Source organism: Entelurus aequoreus, linkage group LG13 (assembly GCF_033978785.1).
Source record: "Entelurus aequoreus isolate RoL-2023_Sb linkage group LG13, RoL_Eaeq_v1.1, whole genome shotgun sequence".
In the NCBI taxonomy this organism is placed as follows: domain Eukaryota; kingdom Metazoa; phylum Chordata; class Actinopteri; order Syngnathiformes; family Syngnathidae; genus Entelurus; species Entelurus aequoreus.
In genome coordinates, this window is record NC_084743.1 from 41,412,335 (window position 1) to 41,432,004 (window position 19,670).

Here is a 19,670-nt window from a genome sequence, read left to right on the forward strand (position 1 = left end):
ATATATATATATATATATACATACATACATATAAATATATATATACATACATACATATATATATATACATACATACATATAAATATATATATACATACATACATATACACATAGAGGGAGTAATCCCTTTTTTTTTTTTTTTTTTTTCTTTTTTTTAAGTACAATCACTAATTCGATTCAGGTTTAGTCAGGTTTATGGGGCGTAACATAGTTGACCCAATTTTCCCAGTATGAAGTAAATTTCTCCAATTTATAATTAATAAAGGCAGTTATCTTCTCCATTTTATATATGTCCATTGTTGTTTCCATCCATTGCTTCAAAGTTGGGCTTTCCTGGGGTATCCATTTCCTAGTAATGGTCTTTTTACAAGCCACCAGTAGGATATTCATTAAGTGTTATCTTTCTTCAGCCAGTCCTGAGGTACATGTCCAAAAAACTAAGTTTTACTTTCGAGGGGTATTTCACATTTGAAAATATCCTGTAGAGCTTGGTTTATCTCTTTCCAATAGTCCTTTATGGTGGAGCAGTCCCAGAAAACATGGTAGTGATTTGCATTTGAATTCCCACAATTTCTCCAGCAGGCAGGGGAGTTGTTATCATAGTGAGACTTCTGAGAAGGTGTAATAAAAAATCTGATTAAAATTTTTCCAGCCATACTCCCTCCATTTGGGTGAGCTGGTACAAGCCCATTGATATTTCCTTATTATTGTCCATTCTTCCTCAGATATAGTTATCCCTCCTTCCTTCTCCCATTTTGTTTTAATATATGAAGTTGAATATGATTTCATATTCAACAGACCCTTATACAAGCATGAAACAGTTCTATCAATACATTCAGAATTGTAGGCTTTTGTAAACAGTTCAATCAAACATATACTTTTGTGACACTTTTCACCTTCATATTAACAAAATGCCGCAACTGCAAATATCGATAGAAGTCTTGGTTTTTTATATATATTTGTCCTTTTAATAGTTTCAAAACTAAGCATTTTTTTATCTTTCATTACACTACATAAAGCTGTTATACCCTTAGATATCCAGTCCCTAAATCTTGAGTCTAATTTATTAGGTGTAAACTCTGTATCATAGGCACACCATTTAAGAACTGCAGTATCATTCTTGAGTTTGTATTCCTTTATAATCATTTTCCACACTTTAAGGGTCCATTTCACCCATGGGTTATCAATGTTATTTATGTGGGTTTGTAAATTGCTATCCGCCAGGATTGCTTGTATGGGGATGGAGGGCATTTCTTCTTCAATAATTTTCCATTGAGCAATGTATGACGGGTTGCACCAGCATATCACTGCTCTCATCTGGGCTGCAAAATAGTAATATCGGAGGCAAGGTAAACCCCATCCTCCCTTTTGTTTGACCAATTGTAAAGTTTTGAGACGAACTCTTGGCCTTTTACTTTGCCATATAAACCTTGATAGCATTTTGTCCCATTCATTGAATTGGTTTTGGTTCATCTCTATTGGCAGGGTTTGAAATAGGTACAGCAGTCTTGGCAGTACATTCATTTTAATGGAATCAATTCTAGAACTAAGGCTAAAAAAAGGAATTAAATTCCATCTTGCTATGTCATCTTTTATTTTTTTATGTATGGGTAGATAATTGTATTCTGATAATTGTGTTAGCTCTTTTGGCAAATTAATGCCCAGGTATTTAAAAGACTCTGTTTGCCATATCAGAGGGTAACTACTTCTGATTTCCCCTGGTGGGTTATATTTATATGAGAGTAGATGGGTTTTACCTATATTGATTTTATATCCTGTTAGTTGACCATACAGTTCAAATGATTGCATTAATTTAGGGAGCGAGTATGTTGGGTGTCCGAGGTAGACCAAAATGTCATCCGCATAGCAGGCCAATTTATACTCTCTTCCTTTAATCGTGATTCCCTTAATATCTTCATTTTGTCTGATAGACTGAGCTAATGGCTCCAGATATAATGCAAAGAGTAATGGTGACCATGCACATCCCTGTCTAGAGCCCCTTTCTAGGGTAAAACTGTTTGATAAGTATCCATTGACTTTAATCCTAGCAGTAGGATTGTTATATAGTCAATCAATCAATCAATCAATGTTTATTTATATAGCCCTAAATCACAAGTGTCTCAAAGGGCTGTACAAGCCACAACGACATCCTCGGTGTCGAGTGGGTCTGACATAATATTGTGAAAGTCCAACACATCAGCGAAAGTCCAGTCCATGGTGGGGCCAGCGGGAACCATCCCGAGTGGAGACGGGTCAGCAGCGTAGAGATGTCCCCATCTGATGGACAGGCTAGCGGTCCACCCCGGAGCAGAGTAGAAAAGAAAAGAAAAGAAACGGCAGATCAACTGGTCTAAAAAGGGAGTCTATTTAAAGGCTAGAGTATACAAATGAGTTTTAAGATGAGACTTAAATGCTTCTACTGAGGTAGCATCTCTAACTTTTACCGGGAGGGCATTCCATAGTATTGGAGCCCGAATAGAAAACGCTCTATAGCCCGCAGACTTTTTTTGGGCTCTGGGAATCACTAATAAGCCGGAGTTCTTTGAACGCAGATTTCTTGCCGGGACATATGGTACAATACAATCGTCAAGATAGGCAGGAGCTTGACCGTGTAGTATTTTATACGTAAGTAGTAAAACCTTAAAGTCGCATCTTAGGTGCACAGGAAGCCAGTGCAAGTGAGCCAGTATAGGCGTAATATGATCAAACTTTCTTGTTTTTGTCAAAAGTCTAGCAGCCGCATTTTGTACCATCTGTAATCTTTTAATGCTAGACATAGGGAGGCCCGAAAATAATACGTTACAGTAATCGAGACGAGATGTAACGAACGCATGGATAATGATCTCAGCATCGCTTGTGGACAAAATGGAACGAATTTTAGCGATATTACGGAGATGAAAGAAGGCCGTTTTAGTAACACTCTTAATGTGTGACTCAAACGAGAGAGTTGGGTCGAAGATAATACCCAGATTCTTTACTGAGTCGCCTTGTTTAATTGTTTGGTTGTCAAATGTTAAGGTGGTATTATTAAATAGATGTTGGTGTTGAGCAGGACCGATAATCAGCATTTCCGTTTTCTTAGCGTTGAGTTGCAAAAAGTTAGCGGACATCCATTGTTTAATTTCATTAAGACACGCCTCCAGCTGACTACAATCTGGCGTGTTGGTCAGCTTTAGGGGCATGTAGAGTTGAGTGTCATCAGCATAACAGTGAAAGCTAACACCGTATTTGCGTATAATGTCACCTAGCGGCAGCATGTAAATACTAAAGAGTGCAGGGCCAAGAACTGAACCCTGGGGAACTCCGCACGTTACCTTAACATAGTCCGAGGTCACATTGTTATGGGAGACACACTGCATCCTGTCAGTAAGATAAGAGTTAAACCAAGACAAGGCTAAGTCTGACATCCCAATACGCGTTTTGATACGCTCTAATAAAATATTATGATCAACAGTATCGAAAGCGGCGCTAAGATCAAGAAGCAGCAACATAGATGAAGCATCAGAATCCATCGTCAGCAATAGATCATTAGTCATTTTTGCGAGGGCTGTCTCCGTAGAGTGATTTGCCCTGAAACCGGATTGAAAAGGTTCACAGAGATTGTTAGTCACTAAGTGTTCATTTAGCTGCTGTGCGACAATTTTTTCGAGAATTTTCGAGATAAACGGTAGGTGGGACACCGGCCGGTAGTTCACCATGAGGTCAGGATCGAGGTTAGGTCTTTTGAGTAGAGGATGAATAACCGCTTTTTTGAATGCTAGAGGAACAGTACCAGAGGAAAGTGATAGGTTTATAATATTTAACACTGATGGACCTAATAAAACAAAAAGCTCCTTGATAAGTTTCCCAGGAATTGGGTCAAGTAAACATGTTGTTTGTTTTGTCCCATTTACACATTTTAACAATTCCTCCAATGTTATTTCATCAAAGAGAGAGAAACTATTTTGGAGGGCAATGTCCGTCGTATATACAGTCATATTTGTGTTAATAGAACCCAGTTGTGGCTGGGATGCATTGTCTTTAATCTCTTTTCTGATGAGTTCAATTTTCTTATTAAAGAAATTCATAAAGTCATCTGCTGAGTGGGTGGAGCTACTGGGAGGAGTCCCTTGTTGGGTTAGCGATGCTACTGTACTAAACAAAAATTTAGGATCATTTTTGTTGAGGTGGATGAGATTTGAGTAATATTTAGCTTTAGCTGAGGTAAGCATGCGTTTATAAGTTATTAAACTATCACTCCATGCTTGATGGAAAACCTCAAGTTTAGTCGCACGCCATTTGCGTTCCAGCTTTCTACATGATAATTTCTGGGCTTTAGTTTCTTCTGTAAACCATGGGGTACGCCTTTTAGGGGCCCTTTTTAGCTTTAGCGGTGCTACAATATCAATGGTGTCGCGCAGGGCGTCGTTAAAGTTGTTAGTGAGGTTATCAATAGAGCCCACATAATTTGGGAATGATGCCATTACTGAAGGCAGTAGGTCAGTAAGAGTCGTCGTTGTGGCAGTATTAATGTTGCGGCTGCTATAGTAGTTATTATTATTATTATTAGTTTGTTGACAATGAGTCAGAACTTCGAATTTTATAAGGTAATGATCGGACATTACTTTAGTGTACGGGAGTATCGTACCTTTAGAGGTGGTGACACCCCTGACAAGCACTAGATCTATCGTATTACCGTTGCGATGCGTGGGTTCATTTATTATTTGTGTAAGACCACAGCTATCAATTATAGTCTGGAGCGCCACGCATGGAGGGTCCGATGGGGTATTCATATGGATGTTAAAGTCTCCCATTATGATTATATTGTCGGCGTGCGTCACTAGATCAGCAACGAACTCTGAAAATTCATTGATAAAGTCCGAATAGGGCCCAGGGGGGCGGTAGATGACAGCCAGGTGGAGAGGCAGCGGTGTGACAAACCTCATAGTGAGCACCTCAAACGAGTTATATTTATTATTTAGGTCCGAGGTAAGGCTAAAGTTTTTGTTGTATATTAGTGCAACACCCCCACCCCTTTTAATGGGGCGGGCAATATGCGTTCCCGCATAGCCAGGAGGAGACGCCTCACCCAGCGCAAAAAATTCGTCTGGTTTGAGCCAGGTCTCGGCTAGACCAACGACATCAAGATTGTTGTCTCTGATGACTTCATTAACTAATAACGTTTTGGAAGACAATGACCTTATGTTTAAAAAGCCCATATTATAGGTAGTGGGCTGTTTTGAGGAGTTTTTGTTGAAAGTATCCGTAGTAGCAATATTAATAATGTTACGTTTATTATGCATAGTGCACTTTAAATAATTTCGACCATATCTAGGAATTGATATGACAGGAATTTTTAGATTGTTTGCCACCTCAGTAAAATGCATGTCCACCTCTGACGCAGAAAGAACATTATGTGAGTTGTATATTATTCTAGAAGAATTGCTATGTGTGCAGGGATTATCCAGCCTGGCGCTGGCTAGTTCTAGCTTAACAGACTCCTTATTAGCGCTTCTTTGTGGATTAGCATTTAGCTTTTTCGTTAGCCCCGCTAACAACAAAGCATTTAGCTTTGTTGTTAGCCCCGCCCGACACCCCCGCTTCTGCTTCCGAGCGCATCGCTTACGTCTCTTTCGCTGACCGTCTCCGCTGGAAGTCGACGCCGCTGCTTCAAAGGCCACTGCTGGATGTAGCTCGCGAAGAATTCCCAAGCTAGCGAGCAGGTCCATCGTACACGCATCTATCAGCCCAAAATGGCCCGATCTCTCCACATCCAGAATCGTAAGTCGGTCGTAAGTGATCACGGAGTGAACACGCTGTGAGCCAGCCATGAAATTGACTGAATTGAGGGGTATTTTTGCCAAATCAGTCCACACTTCCAGGAGCGCTCGCACGAAGCCGCTGCTCTGAAGCGCAGCCATCTTGGAATCATATATCATATATCATATATAGTGCCTGTATAGTTTTAATGATTGTATCCTGAAAGCCGAATTTATATAAAACTCTGTAAAGAAAATTCCAATTGACCGAATCAAAGGCCTTTTCAGCATCCACACTTATAACAATTGCTTCGATGTTTTTTCTTTGTATATGATCCATAATATGTAGTGTCTTTCTTATATTGTCTTGTGTTTGTCGTTGATGTATAAAACCTGTTTGATCATTCACATAATGATTTTCTACTAAACTGACATGAATGTTATCTTAGACGGGCGAGTCATCTGGTTGGATTTTGGAAGTGGAAGAGGAGAGCAGATGTTTGTCTCTGCTCATGCACACGATTTAACTACAGGAATGTTGTCTCTACTACACCAGAACCAGGTAAACAGCTCATTGGGAAAATTTATTTTCAGCATATAAACAGTATCCACTCCATATTTTTATTTAAAGGTTACAAAGTGATTGTTCATGTAGGGATACGTTGTTTTGTTTTGTTTTGTTTTATTTTTTATGAATGAGATGAAAGATAATGAATCAGGTATTTTTAAAGGTGAATAATAAAGCGTACACAAAACTCTTCACGCTGCATTTGTGCACTCCAAACTGATTAGCAATAACTCTGTATTCTGCAGAACAGGCAAGATAGTCCAGAACATTGCAAACTTCATCTGGAACAGTATTGACCGTGGCACGTAACAACGGTCTTTTCCTTCGTATTTAAAACTCCTTCCATTAATCGACAGAGTCTTATAAATGTACTCCGAGACATTCAAAAGTTGTGTTTCCACGATTCTTAGTCCGAAAATTCCTTTGAAAAAACTCTTCCGCCGGTCTGTCTTCGCTTCGGACCTGCATCTGCCCCGATACATTCTTGGTAGTAGCGTCATTTTTGTAGCGCAATCCAAGATCATTTCTTGATACTGTCTGCTATTTAACATCAACATAGCAATACAGACATAATATTTGTAATCTGTGCACTTAAAACAAGTTGTAAAGATCCGCAGATGGCTAGTGTTTACCACGCAAAAATGAAATAAGTGCCCCCCAGTGTACAGGAGGCACTGGTGTATGACCAATAGTCGCATTAGAGAAAGTGCATGGACATTTGGACTTTACACGTAGGTACTATTTGAGAATTCACACTAATTTAGTGCATGGAAACAGTGAGTGACATCCTAAGCTCAGTGGCCTCTTCTCTCAGAGAATGTCCTGTTTGAAGCCTCACAATGATAAGGTACTATTGATTAGTTGTTAGGCGTTGTCTTGGTCTAATGATGTTCTAATGTGAACAGTATGATGAAGACGACTGTTGGAATCCCAGTTCTAATTAAACCAGGATATTAATTGGGCCATTCATTAATCAAATATATTTTAGTGAATTTTGCCATCAGTTCGTCGTTGAAGAATAGCAAGATGTGACAAAAAAGTAAAGAAAAATAAAACAATTGTACATGTACATTTTAAAGTTAGAGGAGGTCAAATTCAGTTCAAGTGTAAATGTTTCTGCATTTTAGGTTTTTCCTAAAATATACTCCCAAAAGACTGACTTATTGTGAGTAGTCTATGTACAACACCTGGAAAACATTATTGAATCACCAGACTTGGAGGATGTTCATTCAGTTGTTTAATTTTGTCAGGGTAAAAAGCAGATATCAGACATGACACAATTTTGAATATAACTTTCTTGCTTTAGGAGACACTAAAACAAATCAAGAATAGAAATTGTGGTAGTCAGTAACAGTTTCGTTTTTACCCAACTGCACAATTTAATAACTGTACCCATTCGGCATCCATTGCAACTGGTCACCCAGAAGGGGGGTTCCCACATCTGCGGCCCCTTCCCAAGGTTTTGTTTGTTTCCCATCTCATGCTTTTGGAGTTTTTCCTTGCCCTGATGTGGGCCCTTGTGATTAGGGCTATCAAAATATACAGTGATTAATTGAGTGAGTGAGTGAGTGAGTGAGTGAGTGAGTGAGTGAGTGAGTGAGTGAGTGAGTGAGTGAGTGAGTGAGTGAGTGAGTGAGTGAGATTTTTAGATCAAGCGGAGTGAAAAAATTATGAAATCAGTCAATTCTGAGAAACATATTAGGGACTCACCCTGTAAGTTTGCATTTCCACAGCTAACACCTGCATCAGATTAAATATGTTCATTAGTGTACGGTTAAAAAGGAGTGTTGCATGAGGTGGATTGTCATGAATCATGGCTCCAACACGGGAGATTTCCATTGAAACAAAGGACAGTATTGTTAATTTTTCCAAGGAGGTAAATCATCACAAAATGTTGCAAAATATGTGGATTGTTTACAGTCAAATGTGTCTAAAATATGGACCAAATACAAACAACATGGAAAGGTTGTAAAAGGCAAGCATACTAGTAGACCAAGGAAAACATCAAAACGTCATGACAGAAAACGTAAAGCCATATGTTTTGAAAACAGAAAATGCATAGCAAAACAAATCAAGGACAAATGGGCGGAAACTGGAGTCACCGTCTGAGACCGAACTGTAAAAAAGCATCTCAAATGGGATTCAAATACAGAAAAGCTAAATGAAAGCAGCCATTAACACCTAAACAGAAAAAAAACCCTCATATTCAGTTATGAATCGCGACTCTGCATTGGACAAAGTCATGATGCTGGAACTTTTATTTGGTGCTGTTCCAATGAGATTTATGAAGATGACTGCCTGAAGAAACATGCAAATTTCCATAGTCATTGATGATATGAGGCTGCATGTCAGTGTAACCCATATTTAAAATATCCATTGAAAACATGCATACAGTGCAAAGACTTTTATTGTGGAGGGTTACTTCCTGCAGCTCACTTCCTTTTAAGGAAGTGCTGCTCACTTCACCACCCCCTCCCGTACCTGCTGTGGCTGCGGTGCTGTGAGACGCGCTTGAGAAGCAACTCGCAAAATCTTCTCATTCTCACACTTTGCAAACTTCATAATTAGAGCTGCCATGTTCGATTAACTATCGGGCCGTTCATGGTATGTTGTTTTTGCCCTCGATTACTCAGGTCAGGTTTTTTTACCGGGAAGGAATACCCGTTGACCCAAACAACCTGAGCTCCCCATCCACCTTCAAACTCAACTCAACAAATGGCAAGCTAAACAACTACGCGGTAGGACAAGCATTTTTTTTCTTCTCCGCGGCGAACCTTTTGGATTACTTTGGTTTTTGAACTGAACTTTTGGACTGACGCGAAAGCGTTTGCATACCTTTTGAACTGAACTGTGAACTGGTTCCGAGAAAGCAGCAGGACTGCATCTTGTATTTTTGTTTTGGGCATTTCTTTTATTTTTTTCCTATTGTGTCATCTGTGGCATTTATATTCTTGTTCAATACATTTAATGCAGTCGAAACAAAAATAACTAGTTGTCGTCATCTTTCATACCACAGGCTCCTAGACGAACCATCTTCTGTTACACGGTTTACATTCTTAACCCGCCTAGCCCATGCTAGCGTTACATCAGGTAATAGCTCTGGGGAGATAGCTGCCATTACATCATCAATAAGATCACATCATTTTCAAAATGATGATGCATCGCCATAGAGCAAAAACTATAAAAACGTTACTTGAAGAAAGATACATAAAGTCAATATCCATCCATCCATCCATTTTCTACCGCTTATTCCCTTTGGTGTTGCGGGGGGCGCTGGAGCCTATCTCCTGGCCTATCTCAATCCAATTGAAAATCTGTGGTGGAAATTGAATAAAATGGTCCATGACAAGACTCTGTCACACCAATTTTCTTCCCATTACAAAAACCTTCCTACCCCCATTTACTTCCGGGGTCATTTCCGCTTACGTCATTTCCTCTTACTTACATCATTTCCTCTTACTGCCCGTCGCTGTTTTTTTTATTTTTTTATAATATAGCGTTAACAAAACGTCTGTATTAATCGGACAAGTATTAATCTGACAAATTAACTTGAGGATATTCCTGACTGCACATTTGACTCGTGGACATATGCGGAAATGAATAACAGTGTACAATAAGTTAATTCATTATCAATCAACATTATCAAACATTATTAAAACAAAATTGATTCGTTAAATTCAGTTTTTTTTAGTTCTCTGTGTAAGTGAACTAAATTAAAATGACATTTATGTGCACATATGTACCTCAGTGAAGTCAGATGACCCGTGGTCAGACAAATGACAATATTTAGAATAAGAACATCAAAATAAAGAAAAACCTTGGGTATTCTTCAAGACTTTAAAATGAGGCAAAAAACTGCAATGTAAAATGATTTTTTATTGTTTACAAATGTTTTGTTCCAAACATTGCGTGAGCTGCACCTAAAGAATGGGGAACACAGATAAAGGACAAAGCGTCAATTATAATCACAAGTGGTTAATGTTGATTTAAAGTAGTACAGACATTTAACAGTATTATATATTAATTAATATTAGTGAAATGGTTTCAACAATAATGTTGATTTAAAGTATAGACATTTAACATTATTATATATTAATTAATATTAGTGAAATGGTTTCAACAATAATGTTGATTTAAAGTAGTACAGACATTTAACAGTATTATATATTAATTAATATTTTTTGCACGTTACCACGAAGACAGAAGTTCCCAGACAGAAGTTCCCAGCAGCAGCCCTAACACTCCGCTTGAAATGTTGCGAAGCCTGCTGGTGTTTGACATAAGACCCCTGGGAAAGATAAAGACAAATATCATTCAGTGACACCACCATTTTCAGGAGATTTGGATTCTATCGATCGCTGTCAATGACGTAAAGGAAATGACGTAAGTAAAAGGAAATGACGTAAGAGGAAATGACCCCGGAAGTAAATGGGGGGTAGGAAGGTTTTTGTAATGGGAAGAAAATTGGCGTGACAGCTCCAACCAGCAAAGCTGATCTGACAACAGAAAGTCGGAGCAAGATTGATGAAGAGTACTGTTTGTCATTTGTTAAGTCCATGCCTCAGAGACTGGAAGTTGTCAGAAAAGCCAGAGGTGGTGCAATAAAGTACTAGTGGTGATTTGGAGAGATATTTTGTCTGTTTTTCATGTTTTCCTCAGAATTGAGTGATTTCATATTTTTTTGCTTGATCTAAATATGAAACTGTTACTGATTACCACAATTTATTTTCTTAATTTATTTTAGTGTTCCTTAAAGGCAGAAAGTTGCTGTTCAAATTGATTGTTTTATTTTATGTCTGTTATCTGCTTTTTCTTTACAAAATGAAACAACTGAAAACATCCTCCAAAACTGGTGTTTCCATATTTTTTCTAGAAGTTGTGTAAAAAATGTTCAGTTGTTATACTCTGAGATATAGAGTAAAATGCTTACCATTTTGATTGTATTTTACTTTGCATTACACTGAGAGGGTTTTATTTGATTAATGTCTTTATCTCTTGAACCTCTTCGTACATCACTCTGCCCATGATTGCAACTTTGAGCTATGGGCAATGTTCAAAAACACTTTTCTTTGACAGAGGTTGGAGTACGGAATGAGCTGGATCACACTGCAAAACTTTACATTACTGCTGAGATCTCAATTATTCCCTCTTTTACTGAGCTTTTTCTCATGAGAAGCATGTAGAATTTGCAACTAAAAGTGCATTACTCTTAAGAATATTTTGTTATGGAGCATCACTGGCTACCTCCGAATGCCTTGTGATTTGTCACACTTTATATGCTTAAATCAGAGATAGTTTAGCCTCTATCTTCTACATTTTTGTTTTATGACTACTGCTAAGGTACACTTGGGCCGGGACAATACCCATTACAGTTACGTTTGTTGACTACAGAAGCAAATAAAGCATTTAGATGGCTTCTTTTGCTGTAAAAGAGATGCCATATTTAATATAATAACATTATAAATGCATTTTATTGTCTTACTGTAGATCAGATTGAGATTCACAAGAGAAAGCTGCTTCTATGGTTCAGCCACCTACCACAGGAGGAAAAGCAGTTTGGGGGTTACTTCAGCCCAGAGACAATGCATGTCGATCCACTGATCCTGGAGAAGAATCCTGAGGAGAGAGCAGGACTCCTCGGCTCCCCTCTCAAAATCCAGGCTTCCTCCGGCAACTCTGTGGTTGTGGAGCAGCTCTTTGAGTTCAATGAAGGCCAGAGCGAGAACAGAGGAATCAATGTGCTGTTGTATGGTGCTGTGGGTACAGGAAAAAGCACAATTGTCCGAAAGCTTGTGCTTGATTGGTGCGCTGGGACCACACTGACGCACTTTAAGCTGCTGATTCCATTCTCCTGTGAGGATCTTGGTGAGCTTACAAAGTAAGATATTTTTTAATGTATTGTAGTGCTTTTGTTGGTTTTCTCTTCAGGAATAAGTTATTGAGGACAGGTGACATCGACACAAACACACGCACACCTGCACAGCATAGCTAATTATAATGCACAAAAAGGCTCATTATGTCATCTCATTTATATACTTTAAAAAATGTCTTTTAGTCAGACAATATTTTCGATATTCTGGATGGATTTTTTACCTGACATGTTTCGACTGTCATCTGCAGTTTAGACTGTCTAGGTCTGCCTACGATGAGGTGGCGTCTTGGTCAGGGTGTACCCTGCCTTCCGCCCAAGTGCAGCTGAGATAAGCTCCAGCACCCCCCCTCAAAAAAGAATGAAAAACACATTTCTGGAGAACATCCCACCGTAACACAACATGAACACAACAACCAATACCCAGAATCCCATGCAGCCCTAACTCTTCCGGTCTAGATTATACACCCCCGCTACCACCAAACCCCCCCACACATCAACCCCCCCCCCTCTCCGTGCGTCGGTTGAGCGGAAGAGTTAGGGCTGCATGGGATTCTGGGTATTTGTTGTGTTGTGTTTATGTTGTGTTACAGTGCAGATGTTCTCCAGAAATGTGTTTGTCATTCTTTTTTGGTGTGGGTTCAAAGTGTGGCGCTTATTTGTAACGTAACAGTGTTAAAGTTGTTTTATACGGCTACCGTCAGTGTAAGCTGTGTGGCTGCTGACCTAGTACGCCTTGCTGTCACTTACGTGAGCAAGCTGAAGCTGCATTCTGCAGGTGGTCGAGCAGGTACACTGTTTGGGCAGGCTGTAGAGGGCGCCAAAAGCAGTGCCATCACGTCCTGATATTCGGGAGTCTCCCGGAAATAATGAGAGGGTTGGCAAGTATGAAGCTATCAAGCGACATTCATTCAAAACTCGCGGGCCGCACTAACATCAAATTTCCATATAAAAGTATGTGCCGGTGCGTGTGTCTGAGACCCCTGGTTAACATAGCACAAAGCAATTTAAGCTTTGTATGCTGTGTTTTTCATTTTACATTTAAAAAAATTTTTTGTGGCTCCCATTATTTTCTTTAATTTGTGAAACTTGCCAAAATGGCTCTTTGAGTGGTAAAGGTTGCCGACCCCTGTGATAGGCAAAACGTCAGAGTGGTCAGGTGACCCTTCTGAAGAAGACTGGAAGACTGCAGATGACAGTTATAACATGTCAAGTAAAAATTCCATCCAGTATACCGAAAATATTTTCTGACTAAAACAACATTTGAAAATAAATTGTAATGCAACCTCTTCTCTACAGTTATATTTGGGTTGCCCACATTCACGTGCACAGTCTGTGAGTTATAGGCGGGATTGAACAAACATGCACGGTGTGTAGACTGTATTGCGATCGCTCCTCGAAAGTTACACTTTGTACACTTTGAAAATAGACATACTTGCCAACCCTCCTGGATTTTCCAGGAGACTCCCGAAATTCAGCGCCTCTCCCGAAAACCTCCCGGGACAAATATTCTGCCGAAAATCTCCCGATTTACAGCCGCAGCTGGAGGCCACGCTCCCTCCAGTTCCATGCGGACCTGAGTGACGTGTCGACAGCCTGTTCTCATGTCCGCTTTCCCACGATATAGACAGCGTGCCTGCCCAATCACGTTATAACATCTACGGCAGGGGTCACCAACGCGGTGCCCGCGGGCACCAGGTAGCCCGTAAGGACCAGATGAGTAGCCCGCTGGCTTGTTCTAAAAATAGCTCAAATAGCAGCACTTACCAGTGAGCTGCCTCTATTTTTTAAATTGTATTTATTTACTAGCAAGCTGGTCTCGCTTTGCCCGACATTTTTAATTCTAAGAGAGACAAAACTCAAATAGAATTTGAAAATCCAAGAAAATATTTTAAAGACTTGGTCTTCACTTGTTTAAAAAAATTAATGAATTTATTTACTTTGTTTCTTAAAACTTTCAGAAAGACAATTTTAGAGAAAAAATACAACCTTAAAAATGATTTTAGGATTTTTAAACACATATACCTTTTTACATTTTAAATTCCTTCTTCTTCTTTCCTGACAATTTAAATCAATGTTCAAGTAAATGTATTTTATTTATTGTAAAGAATAATAAATAAATGTTAATTTAATTCTTCATTTTAGCTTCTGTTTTTTCGACGAAGAATATTTGTGAAATATTTCTTCAAACTTATTATTAAAATTCAAAAAAATTATTCTGGCAAATCTAGAAAATCTGTTGAATCAAATTTAAATCTTATTTCAAAGTCTTTTGAATTTCTTTTAAAATTTTTGTTCTGGAAAATCTAGAAGAAATAATGATTTGTCTTTGTTAGAAATATAGCTTGGTCCAATTTGTTATATATTCTAACAAAGTGCAGATTGGATTTTAACCTATTTAAAACATGTCATCAAAATTCTAAAATTAATCTTAATCAGGAAAAATTACTAATGATGTTCCATAAATCCTTTTTTTAATTTTTTCAAAAAGATTCGAATTAGCTAGTTTTTCTCTTCTTTTTTTCGGTAGAATTTTGAATTTTAAAGAGTCGAAATTGAAGATAAACTATGTTTCAAAATGTAATTATATTTGTTTCGTGTTTTCTCCTTTTTTAAACCGTTCAATTAAGTGTAAATATCATTAATTATTAATAATAACATAGAGTTAAAGGTAAATTGAGCAAATTGGCTATTTCTGGCAATTTATTTAAGTGTGTATCAAACTGGTACCCCTTCGCATTAATCAGTACCCAAGAAGTAGCTCTTGGTTTCAAAAAGGTTGGTGACCCCTGATCTACGGCTTTTAGAGAGTGCACAACTGCGCACACAACAAAGAGACGAAGCAGAAGAACGAGGAAGAAACAGCCATGGCGAGGCCAACGACGAGTAAGATGAAGAAATACGCTTGTAAGTTCCAAAACGAATGGAAACAAGAATTTCAGTTTATCCAGGACAGTTCGAAGGGGAAGGGGTATGCTGCCTGTAAATTTTGTAGATCAGACTTCTCCCTTGAACACGGTGGCCGAACGGATATACTCACTCATGAATGGTCATTGAAGCGAAAAGCGGAGGCACGCAGCACCTGTCCCTGCCCAGTATTATGGGCCACTTCGCTAAATGGAGTACAGAGGGTGTAATTTATGCCGAGACATGCTGATAGCTGGAAGCAACATCCCCTTCTCATTTGCGGATGTCTACAACAAATCCGTGAAGGATATGTTCCTGGCAGTGCCGGCCCAAGCCTCCATGGGGCCCTAAGCAAAATTTGATTTTGGGGCCCTCTATTTCTGCCAATAATATTGATTGTTGATCATTCACACACCTACTATAAACTCATTGCGGCTCTGGCAGTGTTGTTTACATTATCCTATTGTCAGCCTGGCATGTCTTTACAAATGACATGTCATTTATAAAGATATGGGGGTGGCCCAGTTAAGAACATAAATAATACCAATGAATGAACGAATGATGTCCAGAGTGCCACATATAGCTCCTAATCTTAAAATGTAGAAAACATTCAGCTACAAGAGTGGCCTGGGGTTGAACAGTCCAAGTGATAAAGCTTTGTATTTACAGTAAAAGTGTCATCTTGTCTCATCAGTCTTGTACATATTAGTCTTTAATTACTAGTTTATATTTTAGTTAATTGTTCATATTTAATGTTTACTTTGTACAAAGAGAGCGCAGTCTACTGAAGTTAAATTCCATGTGTGTTAAATATAACTGGACAATAAAGCTGATTCTGATTCACTTTATTATTTTTGGTAACAAAAACCCGAAACAGCAATGTGCAAAAATAATTCGTAGTGCAAGAAAAACAATAAAGTGCAACAATAAAATCACTTAAATATATATAAAAAGGAAAAAATTCAATTGTACAAAAAACAACATAATTAAATTAAATATCAAGCAAATACTTAAATAATATTAATGAACAGAGTTACCAGAAACAAGGTAACATAACGGTTTATAAACAAGTATAAAGTTACTACATATTGAAACTATGTAAATGTACATAACGATGTGCAAAAACTTTTGGGGGAAAAAATCAAAATAAACTATCTTAAATTAAGGTCCTTAATTCACACATTTGACCATCACATCACAGTTTTGTTCCTCTGTTCTTCACCACCCACACCACTCCACCCACTCCTTAAAACCTGTGCTTCCTGGCTTTTCTGGAGGCAAAGTCATTTATGACATCACTGTAAGAAATCTGATGGCCGACTTTGTTATTAATACTAATCACTGTCATGTACGAGTCTGACTCAGACTTGTACATGCAAAAAATAAAAAATAAGAATTTTTTGTTAATTGCTTTTGGGGGCCCCCTGGTGGCCGCGGGGCCCTAAGCAAGCGCTTAGTACGCTTATGCCTTGGCTCTGGTTCCTGGATTCAGAGATCACTCGCCAGTACGCAAATGGCAGAACAAAGGCTACTCAAATAGTGAAAGTTAAGTGTTGTGGGTTTTTTTTTAGTAAGCAGCAAGCACAGTACAGTTAGTAGAACAACTGTGTTTTCATTACTGTGTATTTGATCAAGTCTTTCAAGTACAACAATGGGTAGATGAGTGTTATGTGTGTGTATATGTGTAAATAAATGAACACTGAAATTCAAGTATTTATTTTATATATATATATATATATATATATATATATATATATATATATATATATATATATATATATATATATATGTATGTATGTATGTATGTATGTATATATATATATATATATATATATATATATATATATATATATATATATATAATAATAAATAAAATAAAATAATAATAAAATAAATATATATGTATAGCTAGAATTCACTGAAAGTCAAGTATTTCTTATATATATACATACATACATACAGTATATATATATATATATATATATATATATATATATATATATATATATATATATATATATGAAATACTTGACTATATATATATATATACATACAGTATATATATATATATATATATATATATATATATATATATATATATATATATATATATATATATATATATATATATATATATATATATGAAATACTTGACTTGGTGAATCCTAGCTGTAAATATACTCCTCCTCTCTTAACCACGCCACCCGCCCAACCCCCAACCCCCAACCCCCACCTCTTGAAATCGGAGGTCTCAAGGTTGGCAAGTATGAAAATAGAACACTTTAGAAAGACTGCAAATTAATCCAAAGTCAAAGTATAGAGAGGTGTCATGTAATTACTGTGATTGCTCCTCCGCAAGCGATACAGGGAGCAGAGGAGATTTAGTAAATGTGACCATTTGGAGACAGCGATAACATGCTGTTTGCTTAATACGTTAAATTAGATAAGGCTATTGGTTTGTTTAATAACAGGACAATACATAGACCTGTTCGATTTGAAAGGTATCCTTAAATGACTTGTTGTGGACCGCTGCTTCATAAAAGATCAAATCAAAATCCAATCAACTTGACTTTCTTAGAGGGAGACACAGATTTGTGATCAAGGTGACGTCTCCCTAGAGTATAATAATAATAATAATAATAATGTCTTATATTTATATAGCGCTTTTCTAGTCCCTCAAAGTGCCTTACAATGAGAACTGAGAATAAATAAAACATATAGTAGAGGCCTGTTGCTGGTTTGTTTCAGTGTGATCAGCTGTAGTGATAACAGGCAAATTCAAAAGGTCAGTTAGCCATCCATCCATCCATCCATCTTCTTCCGCTTATCTGAGGTCGGGTCGCGGGGGCAGCAGCCTAAGCAGGGAAGCCCAGACTTCCCTCTCCCCAGCCACTTCTTCCAGCTCTTCCCGGGGGATCCCGAGGTGTTCCCAGGCCAGCCGGGAGACATAGTCTTCCCAACGTGTCCTGGGTCTTACCCGTGGCCTCCTACCGGTTGGACATGCCCTAAACACTTCCCTAGGGAGGCGTTCGGGTGACATCCTGACCAGATGCCCAAACCACCTCATCTGGCTCCTCTCGATGTGGAGGAGCAGCGGCTTTACTTTGAGTTCCTCCTGGATGACAGAGCTTCTCACCCTATATCTAAGGGAAAGCCCCACCACCCGGCGGAGGAAACTCATTTCGGCCGCTTGTACCCGTGATCTTGTCCTTTCGGTCATAACCCAAAGCTCATGGCCATAGGTGAGGATGGGAACGTAGATCAACTGGTAAATTGAGAGCTTTGCCTTCCAGCTCAGCTCCTTTTTCACCACAACGGATCGATACAGCGTCCGCATTACTGAAGACGCCGCACCGATCCGCCTGTCGATCTCAAGATCCACTCTTCCCTCACTCGTGAACAAGACTCCGAGGTACTTGAACTCCTCCACTTGGGGCAGGGTCTCCTCCGCAACCCGGAGATGGCACTCCACCCTTTTCCGGGCGAGAACCATGGACTCGGACTTGGAGGTGCTGATTCTCATCCCAGTCGCTTCACACTCAGCTGCGAACCGATCCAGTGAGAGCTGAAGATCCTGGCCAGATGAAGCCATCAGGACCACATCATCTGCAAAAAGCAGAGACCTAATCCTGCAGCCACCAAACCGGATCCCCTCAGCGCCTTGACTGCGCCTAGAAATTCTGTCCATAAAAGTTATGAACAGAATCGGTGACAAAGGGCAGCCCTGGCAAAGTGCAACCCTTACTGGAAACGTGTCCGACTTACTGCCGGCAATGCGGACCAAGCTCTGACACTGATCATACAGGGAGCGGACCGCCACAATCAGACAGTCCCATACCCCATACTCTCTGAGCACTCCCCACAGGACTTCCCGAGGGACACGGTCGAATGCCTTCTCCAAGTCCACAAAGCACATGTAGACTGGTTGGGCAAACTCCCATGCACCCTCAAGGACCCTGCCGAGAGTATGGGCTGGTCCACAGTTCCACGACCAGGACGAAAACCACACTGTTACTCCTGAATCCGAGGTTCGACTATCCGGCGTAGTCTCCTCTCCAGTACACCTGAATAGACCTTACTGGGAAGGCTGAGGAGTGTGATCCCACGATAGTTAGAACACACCCTCTGGTTCCCCTTCTTAAAGAGAGGAACCACCACCCCGGTCTGCCAATCCAGAGCTACCGCCCCCGATGAACTTCTCGACCTCGCGCACTAGCTCAGGCTCCTTCCCCCCAGCGTGGTGACGTTCCACGTCCCAAGAGCTAGCTTCTGTAGCCGAGGATCGGACCACCAAGTGCCCTGCCTTCGGCTGCCGCCCAGCTCACACTGCACCCAGGTCAGTTAGCCTCATTTCTGCAATTAAAGTACTCCTCAATTAATGTATTGTAAAATAAAAACATTGTTGGCCACGTATTTGGTAACATTTTAAATGTAATTAAATATTTTGCTTTTAGGAAAAGCTTGATTTTGAAATGTATGTTGGACCTTAAAGTGTAGGCTGGAGGCTCAAGTGTGCAACACATTGGCAGTGTCCTTCTGGTAAAGTAAAACGATCATGCCCCACCCTAATGCGCACATGCTACCTGGT

The 19,670-nt window shown here is 39.2% G+C and overlaps 1 protein-coding gene across 1 annotated transcript in view; it reads left to right on the forward strand.

Annotated features, from left to right (window-relative positions):
- nlrx1 (NLR family member X1) overlaps positions 1 to 19,670 on the forward strand; it is a 73,916-nt gene that overhangs the window by 12,931 nt on the left and 41,315 nt on the right. Inside the window, exons 4-5 of the mRNA XM_062067864.1 lie at positions 6,188 to 6,300; positions 11,794 to 12,184. Of these exons, the coding sequence (XP_061923848.1) occupies positions 6,188 to 6,300; positions 11,794 to 12,184 (504 nt within the window). The remainder of the gene's footprint in view (positions 1 to 6,187; positions 6,301 to 11,793; positions 12,185 to 19,670) is intronic.